The 20,657-nt window shown below is 38.9% G+C and overlaps 1 protein-coding gene across 1 annotated transcript; it reads left to right on the top strand.

The window, feature by feature from the left end:
• Positions 1 to 817: 817 nt before the first annotated feature.
• Positions 818 to 17,237, top strand: LOC117452116 (hexokinase-2-like). Its single transcript, XM_034090595.1, has 2 exons — positions 818 to 1,050; positions 15,825 to 17,237. The coding sequence occupies exons 1-2, from the start codon at positions 827 to 829 to the stop codon at positions 15,967 to 15,969; spliced, it is 369 nt and encodes a 122-aa protein (XP_033946486.1). The 5' UTR covers positions 818 to 826; the 3' UTR covers positions 15,970 to 17,237.
• The last annotated feature ends 3,420 nt before the right edge of the window (positions 17,238 to 20,657 follow it).

Raw genomic sequence — 20,657 nt, 5'->3', positions numbered from 1 at the left:
TTATTGATCCCAATTTGGGAAATGTTTGCGTTGCAGCATAAAAGGCAATTTACGTCAGAGAAATTAAGACACTAGAAATAAACAATCCAAAATATGTCTAAAATAGTATTAAAAAGTAAAAAAATATACATACAAATGTGTAGTAACACAATATAATGCAGGATATTATATATACATCAATCGTGGATGGATGGATCAAATCGTCAGCTAGAAAACTGTTGAAAAGTAAAATAACTATGAATTTGCCATTTTTTACTGATGTTTACTATTAAAAGTGTTATTGCAGCTTTTACACTATCAACAGGAAAGCTCTGGATAATGCAAAAGAAAAGTTTGAATAAGTTTAGTTGAACAGTGTTTTGAAGCAAGTCAATGTATCTTTCTCACGTGTGTAACCGTGGTATATAATAATAATAATTAGTAAGTATTCAATAGGGCTGCTAGTTTGTAAACTAGCATGCTTTTTTAATAATTATAACAGATTCAAGTTACATTTTAAAAATTACAATCCTGCTTTTTCAATCCTATAAATATATTTAATCAAATAAAAAATAATACTAATAATAATACAAATAATTATAATGAAAAAGTAATGAAGTTAGTTTATAAATAATAATAGAAAAATATTGTTATAATTACTATTATGTATTTATTATTATTATTAAAGTGTGATATTCTGAAAAAAAACACACAAAAAAACTTTTAGCTGGAAAATGGTCAACTATAAGAATTACATTAGATAATCTTGAGATACCAGCAAGTCAATGTGTGTTATCTTTCTCTCCCGTGTCTAACCGTGTCTCTGCCCCTCAGCGACCGCCTGGCGATGCGTCAGGTGCGCTCCATCCTGCAGCACCTGGGCCTCACCATCTCCACCTGTGACGACAGCGTGTTGGTGAAGGAGGTTTGCAGCGTGGTGTCCCGCAGGGCGGCGCAGCTCTGTGGCGCCGGGTTGGCCGCCGTGGTCGACAAGATCCGACAGAACCGCAACCTGAACCAGCTCTCCATCACCGTGGGAGTGGACGGCACGCTCTATAAGACCCACCCTCAGTAAGGAGCATGACTAAAGACTGAAGTTAAACTTTGAGGAGCATCACAAGTAGGGCTGGGCGATTTGAAGAATATCCAACATCACAATATCTTTTACCCAATACCTGATATTGATATTGTTGAGTTTACCATTCAAGGTGGAATTGTTAAAAAGTGGAATTGTTAAAAAGCTACAGACACTGAAGAGCAAAAGTGTCTCCATTAAAACCACCATTTCTATATCCAATGCCATTACAGCAGAACATGTGCCTTTCTAATATATCAGGGTTTTAAAGTTGTTCTTTAGTGTGTGTGTGTGTGTGTGTGTGTGTGTGTGTGTGTGTGTGTGTGTGTGTGTGTGTGTGTGTGTGTGTGTGTGTGTGTGTGTGTGTGTGTGTGTGTGTGTGTGTGTGTGTGTGTGTGTGTGTGTGTGTGTGTGTGTGTGTGCACTTGTTTTCATGACAAATAAGGACAATTTTATGATAACACACCTTCACTATCAGGACACTCGGAAAAATGAGAACATTTTTGGCGTCCTCATTTTTCTGAACTCACTACAGTGTTTTAAACTCCCCCAAATGCCCCTACACCAAATATCTTCAACGTCCTAAAATATCACAATTTCATGACATGAAGTGTGTGAGTGTGTTTATGGATTTTGCTCATCTATGAATACGCCAACTAGTGGTCACTTCTGGAACTTAACACACTTTTCACACACTTTAGTCACGTGACTCAAAAGGTCCTCATATATCTCATATTTGTCAGGTTCAAACACACTCCAACGTTTTAAGCTGGTTTTAGTATTACTGCAATATTAGAGCCGGGACTCGATTAAAAAAATTAATCTAATTAATTGGAGGCTTTGTAATTAATTAATCAAAATTAATCGCATTTTTAATCAAATATACATATTTGACCTAAGAACAGTGAGAAGCAATTTTCACATGGATGTTACTCCAAGTGGTCAACAGTCGAGTGCAATCCAGTGAGCCAGGGAGTTGGTTATTTTCTCAGACGTGGACTTACTTATCCTGGCCCTGAAACCAGTCATCTGGTTGAGTGTGGGTTGGGTCAGGGTGTGGTTCCTTGCACTCGGAGTCGGGCTAACGTCCACGCTAGCTGCTACATGCTTTGCATTTAGGTGATACTTTAGGCTTGATGTGCTGCGGTGATATGCAAATTCTTTTTTGCATAATTTGCACACAGCCGTGCTCTTGTCGACGCTTCCACCCGTCCGTTTTTTAAAACAAAATGTCCCATCCACGGGGCCGACCAAAGCGGTCTCATCAGCTTGTTCGTTCATGTTTGACTATTGTTCACCGTGGTTTATTGTTGTTTGAAGTCCCATGCTGAAGTCATGAACGTTAGTTGGTGCTCCAGTATAATCGGTACGCCTGAAACTCATCCAGTGAGAAACGTTCCGCTGTGCAAAAATAAGTGCGACTAAAATGCGTTAATTTTTTTAACGCGTTAATTTTTGTGTAATTAATTAATCATAATTAACGCGTTAAAGTCCCGGCCCTATGCAATATCTATTTCCATGGACTCAGAAACAACTAAAATCATCAACAATTAATTACTGCTGATTTTAGTCACCTGCCTTCTAATCTAGAGAACTAGTTATTCCATCATTACTTTTATTTACATCGAATAGCCAGATGAGCTAATGTTAGCTTATTAGCTTAACGTAGCTAACTGCATGCAAAGGACACCTGCCACATGGAAGATTCTCTCAACAGAACTGGAAGGATTGCACACTAAATTGAGGTAATTCATTACTTTTTCTAAGATGTTGTTACTGAAGCACAAGATATTATTTTAAAATGTGAATTGTAACAGTGGTTTCCAATTCAACACCAAATTCATAGATAATCAGTAGACCTAGTAAGTCATGTTATTTGTGGAGCTTACCGTGTTTTAGTAATTTTATAACAGTATTTACCTTTGAAGACGCTTTGTCTGTGCTATTGTAACATTATTTGTTGAGGTGTTAAAGTAACTAGAAGTTACACAATTCTAACTGCAGTTGCCCAGGGTTTGCACTGAAAAGTTAACTTATCAAGCTAATGGGATCGTGCATTAGTGAGAACATGAGTTAGTAAGTTATAATTAAAGAATAAATAATACCATTTTATAAAACATAATTGATACAAATACATTTGAATTTTTTTTAATGTATTTTGTATTTGTTCTTGTTGACCTTTTGTCATTCTTCCATGTAGATGTTTGCTAATTGAGGAACAAATGGTGAGTTACATCGTCCTCATATTGTTGAGTAGCAGATATTGTACAGTTCAAACTATTTCTATAGAGTCTTGAGTTACAAGCCCAGATCCTCATGTGAATTGTTTTTACTAAAATCTGTGTCCCCTACATGAAAAGTCAATGGATTTCTGACACGTTATTGTTGTATTTTAAATTGCAGAAACTGAGTGACATGATCACGGCTCAGCCTTTAGCTGACTCTGAAGCGAGCCAGAGATCCACCTCATCCCTCCAACAGGTAATTAAACATGTACTGTAGACTATTTCTATACAAGGTACATTCATGTGTCAATCAAGTCCGATGCCTACATAAAATGCCTTTTTATCTCATTCAAATTAATATATTGTGAAATACAAGTAGAATCTCAATATAACTGTTACTTGTTTCTAAATATCATAGTAGAACAACAACAGCACAGCACACCTCAGAAGTCAGGAACACTGACTTTATGTAACTTCAGTCGTCATGTCCTCATTTTGTTGTAGGTTGTGTAGTCTTGATGTGTTTCAGAGAACGTCCCCATATGGTACAACCCAACGAGTGTAGAGTGTGTGTGTTACATCGTTCTCATATTGTTGGGTAGTAGATATCGTCTTTAGGTTGTGTAATCATGATGTGTTTCAGAGAACGTCCCCATATGGTACAACCCAACGAGTGTAGAGTGTGTGTTACATCGTCCTCATATTGTTGGGTAGTAGATATCGTCTTTAGGTTGTGTAGTCATGATGTGTTTTGGTGGACGTCCCCATTTGGTACAACCCAACGAGTGTAGAGTGTGTGTGTTTCATGGTCCTCATATTGCTGGGTAGCAGATATTGTACAGTTAAACCTATTTCTATAGAGTCTTGAGTTACAAGCCCAGATCCTCATGTGAATTGTTTTTACTAAAATCTGTGTCCCCTACATGAAAAGTCAATGGATTTCTGACACGTTATTGTTGTATTTTAAATTGCAGAAACAGAGTGACATGATCACGGCTCAGCCTTTAGCTGACTCTGAAGCGAGCCAGAGATCCACCTCATCCGTCCAACAGGTAATTAACCCTAGTGTTGTGTTCGAAAGCTGTTACCCTTCATGGTGTTCGTGGGTCAATTTTGACCCATGATTTATCTCAGTCCAAAACACTCACAAATAATGACTATCATCCAATATTGTTTTAACTACATCATAACTCACTTCTAATGAATTCATAACCGTACAATCCTGTTGTAATTGTGTTGTATGGCCCCAAAACACATTACACAACATATTGCACCCGTTCAGGTTCAAATGTTAGTGTACATATTCTTTGTGAAACGTCAAGTTCCCGTGGGGGGAGGGGGGCCAGAGGGATAGGAGACCAGGTGCATGTTGCGAAAAAAATATTGTTACAATGGATGGTGGGGGTGGGGTGTCTAAAGCCAAATTTGACCAGTCACCCACAACAATTCTGCTCAGTCTACCCAGACCCGAACACCAAATTATACACTTTTTTTTTAGAGACATTCAGACTTGGCTAAAATTGTCAAAATCAGTTTTGTAGTGTTTATATAGCTGCTGTGGAGGATATCATGAAGCCTTTTTCCGATTAAAAAAAACTAGAGCGTAGTTATTATATAATTTGAATTTGAAACGGATCACAGGAGACCCGAACACAACATAAGGGTTAATTAAACATTTACTGTGGACTATTTCTATACGAGGTAAATTCATGTGTCATTTTGTTTTAGGTTGGGTAGTCTTGATGTGTTTCAGAGAATGTCCCCATATGGCACAACCCAACGAGTGTAGAGTGTGTGTGTTACATCGTCCTCATATTGTTGGGTAGCAGATATCGTCTTTAGGTTGCGTAGTCATTATGTGTTTTGGCGGACGTCCCCATTTGGTACAACCCAATGAGTGTAGAGTGTGTGTGTTACATCGTCCTCATATTGCTGGGTAGCAGATATTGTACAGTTAAAACTATTTCTATAGAGTCTTGAGTTGAAAGCCCAGATCCTCATGTGAATTGTTTTTACTAAAATCTGTGTCCCCTACATAAAAAGTCAATGGATTTCTGACACGTTATTGTTATATTTTAAAATGCAGAAACTGAGTGACATGATCACGGCTCAGCCTTTAGCTGACTCTGAAGCGAGCCAGAGATCCACCTCATCCCTCCAACAGGTAATTAACCATGTACTGTAGACTATTTCTATACAAGGTAAATTCATGTGTCAATCAAGTCCAATGCCTACATAAAATGCCTGTTTACCTCATTTCAATTAATATATTGTTTAATAAATGTAGAATCTCAATATAACTGTTACTTGTTTCTAAATAGCATAGTAGAAAGATATACCCTACCAATTGATGGCAGAATATACCTCTTATAACATGAAAATGATCTTTATTGCCCCTAAATTCAGTTTTTGTTCTCCTTTTTGCAAATGTATTTTCCAATTTAACCTAATGTGTATCAGTTTACATGATTTAATTAATAGGGATGTAGATCAATACTTATTACTATGGGGTTTCAGTTTTTTGTAACGACAACAGCACACCTCAGAAGTCAGGAACACTGACTTTATGTAACTTCAGTCGTCATGTCCTCATTTTGTTTTAGGTTCAGGACTCGAGCTTAAGGACGTCCCGTCGTCCCGGGGCCGAAACAAATAGTGTCGGGGAGGATAAAAAATAATTTTGCGACGAATTTGGGACGAGAGTTAAAATAAAAATACCCTGCTAACTCTACTACAAACGGCGATGAAAATGAAACCGACTGCACGTTTTGTGTAGCACACAGTTATTAAACCTCCTTGTCAACATAAACACACACGCACAAAACATTTAGAAACCCGCGAAATACACACGCAGTACGTAGTTACAGCTGTGCTGCTGGCCGTCAGCCAGCCGCCCAGCTGGCTGTGCCCGCAAATTCCTGGCCCGCAAATTTGCGGGTCTAGCTATGTACTGAGTGTGTGTATTTCTCGGGTTGAGTGATGTACAATGGCATCCCGTGGAGGAATTCTGAAATGTTTTACCGTTACATCACAAAAACGCACAGCAGAACCAGACCCTGGAGCGATGGCCTCTTTATTTACTTACTCCTCTTCATCCCCTAATAAGGCTGAGAAGAGAACCCTCCATCATATGTGATGCTAGCTTTGCTGCTAGCGGTTAGCATTTTCTATGGAAATATACATTGAAAAAGCTCCCGTTAGCTTAACGACTAGCGGTTAGCATAATATTAGTATTTCACACATTCACATAAATTATAATGTAACCCATTATCCATCTCTTAATGCAACACAATTGTTTTATATTTAATAATTCCATAATAAATAAACCTATAATAATTAACCTAAAAGTAAAGATCCTTTCTCCCTCTCTCAATTCAACTAATTTTAAATAATTTTCGCATTTTCATTAAAACAGCTTATGCAGGTATCGTACCCAGGTCTACCACAGCAAAGACCAACGCTTATCTCAGTGTGACACAGGGCCACTTAAAGGTTACAGGGAAAAAAGTCTAATATATATAGATATATTTCTCAGTATGTATAACAACGGGACATTTTCCTATCTTTTCCGCCATCAAAATGTATAAACGACAGATCAAATCACATCTACAGACCAAGACGAAGCGAATGGAAGTACTCCCAGCGTGTGAAAAACGTGTGTTTTACATTTAATAGTTACAAAATGAATAAACCTATTATACTAACTACCCTAAAATACTATAACACTAACTATACAATTATCAACTTCAAATATGGAGAGTCTGAGAAGACAACTTTCCACATATAATTCTCTCTTGACTAAATATAAACAAATTTGCACGCATGCCATAGCATGGATTCAAACTCGCTACCATCCGCATCAATGAGCAACGCTTATATTACTACAATGCACTGCTTAGAATCTGACAGGTTTGTGGTGGGGGAGGGGAATACAATGAAATGGCTCTTAGTACTGTACACGGTCCCCACATTTTGCAAGCGGGTTCCACACAAGTGCAACAACACACTCTCAAAGGGTCGGAGAGCCAAGCACATTTTTTGAATTTTTTTCAATTTGCTCATTCTTCTCCAGCAAAACCCTGTCTGACTCTACGAGTAAATCAGGATTGTGTGAGAAAGTTTGCCATTTGATTGAAAACAAGTTCTGGGTGGGTTAGGGTTCCCATATTTCAGATTCCTGATCTGGGCCCTATTTAGAGGCCCCCTGTGAAAAAATTATCTCTTTAGCCCTTTTCAAAGTACTTTAAACACTCATGCAGCAATGCGGCTTCTCAAAAGGCCTTAACGGAAGGTTTTATTACATTTTAAGCCGTAATCTTTTACATTTAGTTGCACCAGAGGCTTCCATCTGCATCTGCTCTCTGAGACGGTTAAAATGACATCAAGCTCAAAGTGGTCGTACCTTCCTTTGTGCTGTAAAGGGCACCGTACGGCATGGAAGCGTGACCTTTGACCTTTGGAGCTTTGTTACATTTGAAACCGTAACCTTTGACATTAGGAGCAGCAGAGGCATCAATCTGCATGTACTTTTCGAGCTGGTTCTAATGAGAGCAAGCTCAAAGCGGTCGGACCTTCCTTTGCGCCGTCGAGGGTACTGTCGGCATTGCGAATATGACCTCTGACCTCAGTTTTGACCTTGTCGAAGGTCACAGGGTCCCCACATTTTGCAAGCGGGTTCCACAGACGTTAAGCAACACACTCTCAAAGTTTCGGAGCGCCAACCACATTTTTTCATTTTTTTTCAATTTCCTCCCCCTCCCTCACCACAAGGGTGTCAGATTCTTAGCTCCAGACAGGATTTTGTGAGAAAGTTTGACATTTTATTGAAAAAAGAGTTCTGGGTGGGTTAGGGTTCCCATATTTCAGATTCCTGATCTGGGCCCTATTTAGAGGCCCCCTGTGAAAGAATTATCTCTTTAGCCCTTTTCAAAGTACTTTAAACACTCATGCAGCACTGCAGCTTCTCAAAAGGCCTTAACGGAAGGTTTTGTTACATTTTAAGCTGTAACCTTTGACATTTAGTTACACCAGAGGCATCCATTTGCATCTCCTCTCCGAGACGGTTAAAATGACACCAAGCTCAAAGCGGTCGGACCTTCCTTTGTGCTATAAAGGGCACCGTACGGCATGGAAACGTGACCTTTGGAGCTTTGTTACATTTCAAGCCGTAACCTTTGACATTAGGAGCAGCAGAGGCATCAATCTGCATGTACTGTTCGAGCCGGTTCTAATGAGAGCAAGCTCATAGCGGTCGGACCTTCCTTTGCGCCGTCGAGGGTACTGTCGGCATTGCGAATGTGACCTCTGACCTCGGGTTTGACCTTGTCCGAGGTCGCAGGGTCCCCAAATGTTGCAAGCGGGTTCCACACAAGTGCAACAACACACTCTCAAAGTTTCAGAGCGCCAACCACATTTTTCATTTTCATTTTCTTCCCCTCTGCCACCACAAGCCTGTCAGATGCTAAGCTCCAGACAGCATTTTGTGAGAAAGTTTGACATTTTATTGAAAAAAAAGTTCTGGGTGGGTTATGGTTCCCATATTTCATATTCCTGATCTGGGCCCTATTTAGAGGCCCCCTGTGAAAAAAGTATCTCTTTAGCCCTTTTCAAAGTACTTTAAACATGCATGCAGCACTGCAGCTTCTCAAAAGGCCTTAACGGAAGGTTTTGTTACATTTTAAGCCGTAACCTTTGACATTTATTTGCACCAGAGGCTTCCATCTGCATCTGCTCTCTGAGACGGTTAAAATGACATCAAGCTCAAAGCGGTCGGACCTTCCTTTGTGCGGTAAAGGGCACCGTACGGCATGGAAGCGTGACCTTTGACCTTTGGAGCTTTGTTACATTTCAAGCCGTAACCTTTGACATTAGGAGCAGCAGATGCATCAATCTACATGTACTTTTCGAGCCGGTTCTAATGAGAGCAAGCTCAAAGCGGTCGGACCTTCCTTTGCGCCGTCGAGGGTACTGTCGGCATTGCGAATGTGACCTCTGACCTCAGTTTTGACCTTGTCGAAGGTCGCAGGGTCCCCACATTTTGCAAGCGGGTTCCACAGACATTAAGCAACACACTCTCAAAGTTTCGGAGCGCCAACCACATTTTTTCAATTTTTCTCAATTTCCTCCTCTTCCCTCACCACAAGGGCTGTCAGATTCTTAGCTCCAGACAGGATTTGTGAGAAAGTTTGACATTTTATTGAAAAAAGAGTTCTGGGTGGGTTAGGGTTCCCATATTTCAGATTCCTGATCTGGGCCCTATTTAGAGGCCCCCTGTGAAAAAATTATCTCTTTAACCCTTTTCAAAGTACTTTAAACACGCATGCAGCACTGCAGCTTCTCAAAAGGCCTTAAGGGAAGGTTTTGTTACATTTCAAGCCGTAACTTTTGACATTAGGAGCAGCGGAGGCATCAATCTGCATGTACTTTTCGAGCCGGTTCTAATGAGATCAAGCTCAAAGCGGTCGGACCTTCTTTTGCGCCGTCAAGGGTACTGTCGGCATTGCGAATGTGACCTCTGACCTCGGTTTTGACCTTGTCGAAGGTTGCAGGGTCCCCAAATTTTGCAAGCGGGTTCCACACACGTTACCCAACACACTCTCAAGGTTTCGGAGCGCCAACCACATTCTTTCAATTTTTTTCATTTTCTACCCCTCCCCACCACAAGCCTGTCAGACCCTTAGCTTATGAGAGGATTTTGTGAGAAAGTTTGACATTTAATTGAATAAACATTTCTGGGTGGGTAAGGGTTCCCATATTTCAGATTCCTGATCTGGGCCCTATTTAGAAGCCATATTAGGTTGACGGACACCCCCCCCCATAAGTATAAGTACACAGTAAGTGAATACTCATGTTACTGTGTAATATATGGAAAGTGGGCCCTCATATTGCCTTTGGGCCACCCCCCCATGCAGTATAAGTACACAGTAATGAGAAGAGCGCCATCTATTGTCCAATGCATGCATACATACTCATATGCTGTTTGTGTACTCATTTAGACTGCCAAGTGACGGGAAATGGCCAAGTCCATCCCATGGCCCTAATATATTGCCCACGGCTGTTATATCCCAATGGGACAAATGTCCATGCCGGCACTAGAGGGCTTCCCAATTTAACCTAATGTGTATCAGTTTACATGATTTAATTAATAGGGAAGTAGATCAATACTTATTACTATGGGGTTTCAGTTTTTTGTAACGACAACAGCACACCTCAGAAGTCAGGAACACTGACTTTATGTAACTTCAGTCGTCATGTCCTCATTTTGTTTTAGGTTGTGTAGTCTTGATGTGTTTCAGAGAACGTCCCCATATGGCACAACCCAACGAGTGTAGAGTGTGTGTGTTACATCATCCTCATATTGTTGGGTGTAGATATCGTCTGTAGGTTGTGTAGTGTTGATGTGTTTCAGAGAACGTCCCCATATGGCACAACCCAACGAGTGTAGAGTGTGTGTTACATCGTCCTCATATTGTTGGGTAGCAGATATCGTCTTTAGGTTGCGTAGTCATGATGTGTTTTGGTGGACGTCCCCATATGGTACGACCCAACGAGTGTAGAGTGTGTGTGTGTGTGTGTGTGTGTGTGTGTGTGTGTGTGTGTGTGTGTGTGTGTGTGTGTGTGTGTGTGTGTGTGTGTGTGTGTGTGTGTGTGTGTGTGTGTGTGTGTGTGTGTGTTACATCGTCCTCATATTGTTGGGTGTAGATATCGTCTGTAGGTTGTGTAGTCTTGATGTGTTTCAGAGAATGTCCCCATATGGTACAACCCAACGAGTGTAGAGTGTGTGTGTTACATCGTCCTCATATTGTTGGGTAGCAGATATCGTCTTTAGGTTGTGTAGTCATGATGTGTTTTGGTGGACGTCCCCATTTGGTACAACCCAACGAGTGTAGAGTGTGTGTGTTTCATGGTCCTCATATTGCTGGGTAGCAGATATTGTACAGTTAAACCTATTTCTATAGAGTCTTGAGTTACAAGCCCAGATCCTCATGTGAATTGTTTTTACTAAAATCTGTGTCCCCTACATGAAAAGTCAATGGATTTGACACGTTATTGTTGTATTTTAAAATGCAGAAACTGAGTGACATGATCACGGCTCAGCCTTTAGCTGACTCTGAAGGGAGCCAGAGATCCACCTCATCCCTCCAACAGGTAATTAAACATGTACTGTAGACTATTTCTATACAAGGTACATTCATGTGTCAATCAAGTCCAATGCCTACATAAAATGCCTGTTTACCTCATTACAATTAATATATCGTTTAATAATTGCAGAATCTCAATATAACTGTTACTTGTTTCTAAATAGCATAGTAGAAAGATATACCCTACCATTTGATGGCAGTATCTACCTCTTATAACATGAAAATGATCTTTATTGCCCCTAAATTCTGTTTTTTTTCTCCTTTTGCAAATGTATTTTCCAATTTAACCTAATGTGTATCAGTTTACATGATGTAATTAATAGGGATGTAGATCAATACTTATTACTATGGGGTTTCAGTTTTTTGTAACGACAACAGCACACCTCAGAAGTCAGGAACACTGACTTTATGTAACTTCAGTCGTCATGTCCTCATTTTGTTTTAGGTTGTGTAGTCTGGATGTGTTTCAGAGGACGTCCCCATATGGCACAACCCAACGAGTGTAGAGTGTGTGTGTTACATCGTCCTCATATTGTTGGGTGTAGATATCGTCTTTAGGTTGTGTAGTCATGATGTGTTTCAGAGAACGTCCCCATATGGTACAACCCAACGAGTGTAGAGAGTGTGTGTGTTAGATCGTCCTCATATTGTTGGGAAGCAGATATTGTACAGTTCAAACTATTTCTATAGTGGAACCCAAATAACACAATATTTGATGTAAATATACTTATGGTGAAAACAATTATTAAGTCTTGCTTTCGAAGGAATGGCAGTATGTGCTTTTATCATGCATTATATTCTAATGTATCCTTTCAGATTCACAGAAGAACACAACACTTCACTTCAACAAAGCTTCCTCAAAGTGCTCCAATGGAATGCAAGGTAAATAAGCATTTTGTATTTACATTACTCTATTAGAAAAATGAATTGATCTTAACTGGATTTCTAAAAGACATTTCTAGTTTTTTGTACAACTAATGCGTTTTACAGTACATGCAAATGTATGCCAACATTTTTAACATTCATACACTGATCACAGAGGCCATCATTCACACACATTTGATGATGCTATCATTTAACTACAAACTATACTTTTTTCTATCATATCCCCCATTTTTCACTTTAACAGAGCAATTTCTCAAATACATTGTGTCTTGTTTCCATTTATGACAGCTGGGAAGATGAAAGCAAGTGGACAGGTGACGAAGTGAAGGCTATTGAGCGGCATTTGTATCCTTTCATAATAAGCTGCAGAGTACCAGGTAAAAAGGACTGACTCCTATCTCAAGGCAGAGCCAGTAGCTCTGAAAGACAGGGACTGGGTTGCCATCAAATATTACATTCACAACAGAATCATGGCATTAAAAAGGAAGATGAATACATAGGACTAGAACATGCCAACTTCTTCTGAGGTACAATTTTAGTTTAAAAATAATATTTGTTTCTTCATTCCCTGCAGTTTTATTGGTAGGGATTTAATAATCAGCCTAACCTCAGACCTCTTGTGTTAATGTGTGTACTAGGCTTGGTTTTGATATTATGTTGTTTTCCTAGAATTATTTAATTAGTTTTGTTCTTGTACAAGCATGTCACATAAGCTTGACTGTAGCTGCCAAATGTTAATATGTTGAGATGCATCCATGAGGAATTTAAAGTGTTTTCCAACCCCCCTCTCGTGGTCACTTTCAGCCAACAGAAAATGTGTTTTTGACGATTATTTACAGTTATGCCATCATGTCTTTCATAAATAAGGTTTGACTATGTTCTGTCTCAACAAATAATATAACTAGTACTTCAAAAGATGGTTGATTCCATCATTATTTCCCAAGTTGTCACCATTGATTTGTTCTTGCCCACAAGTTGTTTGATGTGGTCTTCCAACTATTAAGAAAGAATTCGGAGTGGGGGCTACTTGTAACATGCTTCATTTATGGTAACTTTGGTAAACTATATCAAACGTTGTACTTTATTTAGACTGGTTAACTAAACATAGTGTACACTTGTCATGTTTCGTAGAAGCTGGAAGTTTTAATAAAAAGTTAATTCTGTGCTTTTTACAAGAAAAACACTAAAGAGAAAGTTGCTCATTCCTTTCAAACATGCCATATCTACTTCACTGTCTCACACAGTGGAGGATGGGGGTTAACGTTTCTGGGTTGTGGGTGGTCTATTCTGGGTGTAATAAAAGGTTATTTTACAATTTATATGACCAAATAATTGGTTGTTAGGTTCTAAGTCAACAAACAATGTTTTTAAGTTGTTGCGATTAGTCTTTCTCATAACAGGGAAATGATGAACCCAACTCTGGCAACAATAATACTCAGACATGTTTTGTAGTTAAAAAGCACTACATTTTGGATAGTTGACATAATCCTGTGACTTTTAGTTGACTAACAATTATTTAATCAAAGGCAGCGCCTGTCACCACGGTTCCATCTTATTGCAACATGAATCAAGCATAATATCCTTATTGTTAGGTAAAGGAATAGTCATGAGGGCATCCTATTTTAATTTCCTATTTTCTCCTATTCTGGTTTATACTTCAATTTATATATTTTGTCAGGAATTCATGAAATGTAGAAACAAATAAAGTGTTTCATCCTTTTTTCACATAAGCGTTCATTAGAGAATTTTTAACTTGAAAAATATTAAGACATTAAGAGTAAACTGACCACAATTAAATGCTATATACCTTTTTAACTTAGCTTTTTTATGTTTCTGGACTGCTCAGTTTTAATATGTTGTATCAACAAGTTAATATGAATAGACTTTTCGTGTCAGAGGTTACCTGACTGGCGAACATGACTAATTATTTAATGTTGAAGTTTTAGTTTTTTAATGTTTTATGCAGATATTTCAAACATAAGTAATAAAGGCAAAGTTGCAAATACAGACTCTATTTTGTGTATTACTGGGTCTCCATAAGTCCCATAAACTTGAAAATGTAGTGTGTATCTATGGGGTCACAATTCATATAAACATGAAATATCAGTGTGTGTTGCTAAGGGGCTCATATGTCATGTTTTTTTCACAAGTCCTGATATGTCCTGTAAACACGTATGTGTGTGTGTGTGTGTGTGTGTGTGTGTGTGTGTGTGTGTGTGTGGTGTGTGTGTGTGTGTGTGTGTGTGTGTGTGTGTGTGTGTGTGTGTGTGTGTGTGTGTGTGTGTGTGTGTGTGTGTGTGTGTGTGTGTGTGTGTGTGTGTGTGTGTGTGTGTGTGTGCGCTCTCTTACATAAGACTATAATCTGAGTGGCTCTCACGGCTTTGCTGTCCAAAGTGGTCTGTATGCTATTTTCCTTTGAAGCAAAGTAAGTAGGATGATTTCAGAATGTTAACAGAATATATACATATATTTGTAAAGGCTTACAAATGAATAGTAAGGACAACAAATTGACATTCTGCATGGTCTATAAAAAAACACGAGATTTTTATATTGCAGACAAATAATAATAGTGCATCACATTAAAGGTTGTTGGTTATCACATAAAACATTTTATAAAATCTCTCCTTAGCATTCAAGCAGAATACATCAAAATCGGAAATCCTTTATTTTACAATAATAAAAAAAAGTGGCATTATGTAAATGACTTGAATAGTTATCAAATACAAATAAGTATATTTAATTTGTTGCATTATTATCTGTGTGTGTTGTCCTCGGGGAAAGGATTTTAAACGTATTCTTTATTAGTTATTTTCTCACATTCCCCTTTACACCCATTAGTATTCCAATTTGGATGAACAGTTTCTTTGACAAGGGTTCACAACATGTAGAAGGTCTCAAATCCAAGAAATTCAACATGAGAATATGAAAAACAAAACGTATAGAAATCAAATCAAGGAAAGGAAAGGATTTACTTTAAAGGGGACCTATCATGCAAAATGCACTTTTTGATGTCTTTTACACATCAACATGTGTCCCCGGTGTGTCGGGGAACTCACGCAGCGTCAGAAAATAAAACCCTCTTTCTTTTCCTCCGTACCCAAATCTCTAAAAACGGGGAACAACGGAGCTGATCCAGATTTGCGTCCGATATGACGTAATATCTGAAATGTGGACCCACGGCCCAATCAGAAACGTTGCTATCAGAAACAATGCCCGACTGTTTTGGACGTAATATGGTCGGTGTTTACATTAGCGTCGCTAACACTCAGAGCTAACCTGTACTGGAGAGCATGTGTGTGAAGAAGCAGGAAGTAGAAAGGAACTCACCTTGTGGTATAACCGGCAAGAGAGAAAGCCTTTCAGCTCCAGACTGTTTCAGATCCTTGATGATCCATGATATGGCGTTTCATCACGGCAGTATTTAGTTTAGACAGTAGCTGTACATAATAGAGAGGGAGATGTTCTTGTACTGTAACTCTTGCTCATCTCTGATTCTTCTCCTCTCCTCTCTCATTAAAGTTTCTCCAGCATCATGCAGGAGACGCTGCAGGATCTGGCCCCTCAGTGTCAGGTGACCTTCCACAAGTCAGAGGATGGGAGTGGGAAGGGAGCGGCTCTGATCACCGCCGTGGCCTGCAGGGTGAAGAGCGCAGAGCAGCAATGAAACCTCAATCTACTCCAGAGTTTAGACCCGTCCTGCCGAAAGATTGACTTATTACATTCACATTATGTGCATGTCCGTTTTTAAGGTTTGTTACATATTTATGATGTGAGCTGACGTGGCTTGGCCCGATTGGAAAATAACTTTAGAAAGGATTTATGTGTTAGAGTTGCACCTTCTGTGAAATATGACTGTTACGAGCTGTGGGGCTCTGTTTCTATTTTTATTATCCCACTCCCTAGTTGACCTTCAAATGACCTTACCTTCAAGTGACTGACTATATGTTTGTAATCACTGTGAATGTATAGTCTTTGATCAAAGCAAGTTTTTGTTTTAAATTCACTTCCTACAGTTGCTAACATTCACTGTTTTCAATGTTATCAAATTACATGTTGTCTTCATATCAGGGTAATATTTAGAATAAATTCCTTGTGTAGAACGTGCCATCAGTCTTGAAATGGAAATATGAAACCAAAGTTTATTTTTGTATTAAAGTTTTTATTAGTGCCTATAGGTCTAATGACTGCAGCTGTTCTGATGAAGGAGTAACAAGTCGCCTGAGGGCAGGAGACGGTTACATGTTTCATAGCTCTGACCTAAAAACTAACTGACATCACTATTGTTAAGGAAACTCCAAAACGTTATTTTTACCTGTTTTGCAAACCTTCAGAAAAACATCTCTTGTTCTGGTTGTTCTTGTAATTCTTGTTGTTGTTCTTCCTCCTCCAAATGTCGTGTTCTTAATCAATAATGTATCAACTGTTACTTCATTATCAGAATAATGCTTAATATCATTTGAATGTTGCCATTGTCACACCATAATGTATGCCCTCATTCCTCCTTAGTCAGATGTACCAACATTGCAAATATTATACCTACATTCCCTTCTGGGGAAAGTTCATTCAAACATCACTCTTGGGGTTGGAAGTGTGCGGATTCACAAGGTTAAAGGAAGGGATTCATTTAGTTAGACTTGTTGTTATTTTATCTGTTTTGTGTTACATGTGGATGCTGTGTTGGACAAAGAAAGACAAATCACTCCATGGCCGTGTCTGTTTGAGATTCAGGTGTTTTCTGAATCAGAGATACTGGGAGCGGTATTCCCCGAAATACTGTTTAACAAACCATAAACCCCAACATCCAGTTGTATAATCATTATAATTAGTTTAAGGGGTACATTTCACATTACGGTAACCAATGGAAACATGTTTTATCCCGACTGAGTTCACGTTGATTGATTACTTTGACATTAAACGTTCTCTTAAACTGGACTCCTTGCTCCTTTAAAGAATAAATGGCAGTGCCCCATAGACCGCATATATAAAGGCAGTAAACAGATGTATTTTTCTACTATTTTCTCATCACACAAAGACTGTCGATAAAGTTGTGCTGTATTGAGTGAAGGTCGCTCTTTCTTCGTCACGATGCGTTTCAAGACATAATCACAATGTGCAGCTCTTCACTTTGTTGTTGTGCTTTCTCTGGTCTCTTCTTTCTTCTCCTCCTCTGTGCTGCACATTGCCGTGCTGAACAACGGGGAGTACCATTTTTAATAATTATGGGGCCTTATTGTTCGCAGCTGAAGCATGTAAGTCAGGGGTTCTCAAAGTTTTGATGAGTGAGGGCCAATTTAGGTACCCAATATTGGATTGAGGGCCGCCCAAGAAAAAACGGAACACAAAATAATTCCAAAACAAATCCTTTCTTTATTGTACTAACCAATTATACATACAGTATACATTAAGAACTTGCAGAGGACACAAAGTTGGATTATCTACCAGCTAAAATCGCTAGCTAACTCCCGTTTCTGATTCTGATCATTTACAACAGATTTTCCGCTTAACCGCAACTTGCGAGATAGTTGCCATGCAACCAGTAGTCTAGCAAACTTTCCACAAGCTGTCATTCATAATTTAGGAATGACAACCCAGGGGGCGCAGTTTTACCATTCTTAAATTCCATTCTAATTCTTACTAGATACAAACCATGGAGGATTAAAATATAACGCATGCATTTCAGCGTGTCACATTAACTATCGCGGGTCGCCAGAAACATTTCCGAGGGCCGCCATTGGCCCGCGGGCCGCACTTTGAGAACCCCTGATGTAAGTGAACTTATTAGCAGCATTACAGCATTATTTATAAACCTAACAAGGACATTTGTGTTGGAAAGCCTGTTTTCTTACCTTTCCAATGGTACCACATGAGCCTCATCGCTGAGGATGGGGGGCGCCCATGAAAAATGTGACAAATCTCTTTATAATTATACAGGAAAAGTAATGAATTTAGTTTATAAATAATAATAAAACATATTGTTATTATTAAAGTGTGATATTCTGAACTGCAAAAACAAATATGTGTTGCTTGAGAATTGTCAAATATAACAATTACGTTCGATCGTCTTCAGATACCACAACAGTGAGTAAACTAGAGTTTCATAAGTGTTTCATTTCTACTTGTGAAACTCTTACAGAGCCTCATCTAGATTAGAAACCAGCGCCATGTGAGTGTGTGCCCTCCTGTGTTTACAGAGAATAACAAGGCCACCATCTGAAGCTGTAGAGAAGGACAAAAGGTAAAAGGGGGGACTATTTTTGTATCCTTGTGTGTGTTATAAATGCGAGAGACTTTCAAGAACTACTTTCCCTTTCAGAAGTGCAAAATGTAAGACTATAGAAAAATTCAATGTATTTCTTAGTGTTTTCCTCCCCCGCTGCCAGCAAACTACTTACCCTTTTGTAACACATTTAACAGTTGCTCCATTTTTATATCAACGTAGAGAAGTTAAAGTAAGAAGTCTGCACATTGTACGACAAAATACACGAACAATTAATATGAAAGTATATGTATAATACACCCAATTTAATCGTAACGAAGCCAAAAACATACCACTGTTATTCTCACTCTGAGTTTCAGCTGTTTGTGGAAAGTGTGTATATTCTCACCCCAATGTTAGTTTGCTTATCAGACTCATCGCTCCACGGACACTCAATAGTTGGACTGGCAGATCCAAATTGAGATGTTTATATATTTAACTCATAACTAAACATATCTTACTTCTTACTTGCTACCCTTTTCCCTCAACCTATAGGAGTGCATGTACGTAGACACGTTAGTTTTGCTGCTATAGGCTTGGACTGTCGGGGGACACCTGACTTCTTCCTTCTCTCTGTCTGTCTGTACTCTCATGTTCCGAATAACCCAGCTTCCCCCAAATTTATTTTTGGTGTCTATCTACACCGGTATCCTGAGTCCTGGCTGATCCTGTTGCTGCGGTCCTGTGTCCTGTGTCCTGGATCCTGAATCATGTGTCCTGGATCCTGAGTCCTGGATCCTTAGTCCTGAGTCCTGGATCCGGAGTCCTGCACTACAAACGGTGAAGTCCACTGAGACAACTATAACATTTGTGATATTGGGCTATATAAATAAACATTGATTGATTGATGATATCTGTATATGGGGCATTCTACCGAATTTGTGCAAAGTGCAGTCCCACAACAAGAAAAACTATTTAACAAAACAATTAAGTATTCAGACATAGATATTTACTAAGAATATGTTATGTTCTATTAAACACAAGGCATTAAATTAGATAGTGATACGCTTAATATATACAAAAACATCATGTATAGGGTACTTTCTATTGGGAAGTAGCTGTCCCCAACCCTGACATCTAAATGTCATGTTCTGTAAAACATTTTTTTAAATTTTGTTCGATGGTGTATTTAGAAGATCTTTATGATTACATTCAAACAGAAGTCGGAATATTTAGATTTATTGTGGGTTTAATTTTTTAATAAAAAAACTACTCAAAAAATCATGTCCCCAGTTTTCATGTCACTACCGAAACACAAGGGGTTTTAGTCCAATGGCTGAGCCTGGTTTTTAGCCACACCCCTGCATCCCTGTCCCTCATGGCTGAATGGTCACTAGCTCGATCCCATACTTTTGATATATAAATCTGTTCCAAAATCTGAAAATCGGTGTGTAACCTTAAGAATTGTCACTACCGAACACATATTCTCTTCTATTAAGCAAACTTTTTGGGGGTTTGATGCAAAGTATTAGGTTTTTATGTGTGTAACCTCTTCAAAAACGTGTATGCTAGCCATGTAGTTGCTAGCATTCTTTAGTTATGCTCAAATGTAGCTAGAATCGTCACTACCGAAACAGTCACTACCGAAACATATGGTTACGTTTCGGTAGTGACATGATTATTTCGGTAGTGACAAAAATGAATGGTAAGCAGGTTATTTTGAAATAAATGTTTTAAAGTTCTCCTAGTATAGTATTTTTAAGCATATATTATAGGTCTTGGATATATAAAAAACAAGTCTATGAAGTGTTTTGCTCAAAATACTAAGCAGATTACCCATTTTAGCCTCATCCCCCTCTATTTCAGCCCTGCTACTAAAGTGCTAGCTAGGGCTACATACCTAAGTAGTGTGGCCACAGTTTAGTCTATGTCTTCTGATGTAAGTAACTATGTAGGCTAACATTAGCTAGGCTATGTTTTGTAGACTAAAGTTTAAACGTGTAGATGATGCTAATTTCTGTCTGAAATTGTTCAGGGAGAGAGAATCATAAGACACCAACATGCCAAAAGGAATTGGATCAGAGAGGCTGAGAGAATACAGACAAAGAGTGAGGGATGACCCACTGAAACACGAAGAATATGTAAGAAAGGAAAGA

Source organism: Pseudochaenichthys georgianus, chromosome 9 (assembly GCF_902827115.2).
Source record: "Pseudochaenichthys georgianus chromosome 9, fPseGeo1.2, whole genome shotgun sequence".
NCBI lineage: Eukaryota > Metazoa > Chordata > Actinopteri > Perciformes > Channichthyidae > Pseudochaenichthys > Pseudochaenichthys georgianus.
Note: the sequence above shows the minus strand (reverse complement) of the source record. Positions and strands in the feature narration are given on the sequence as shown.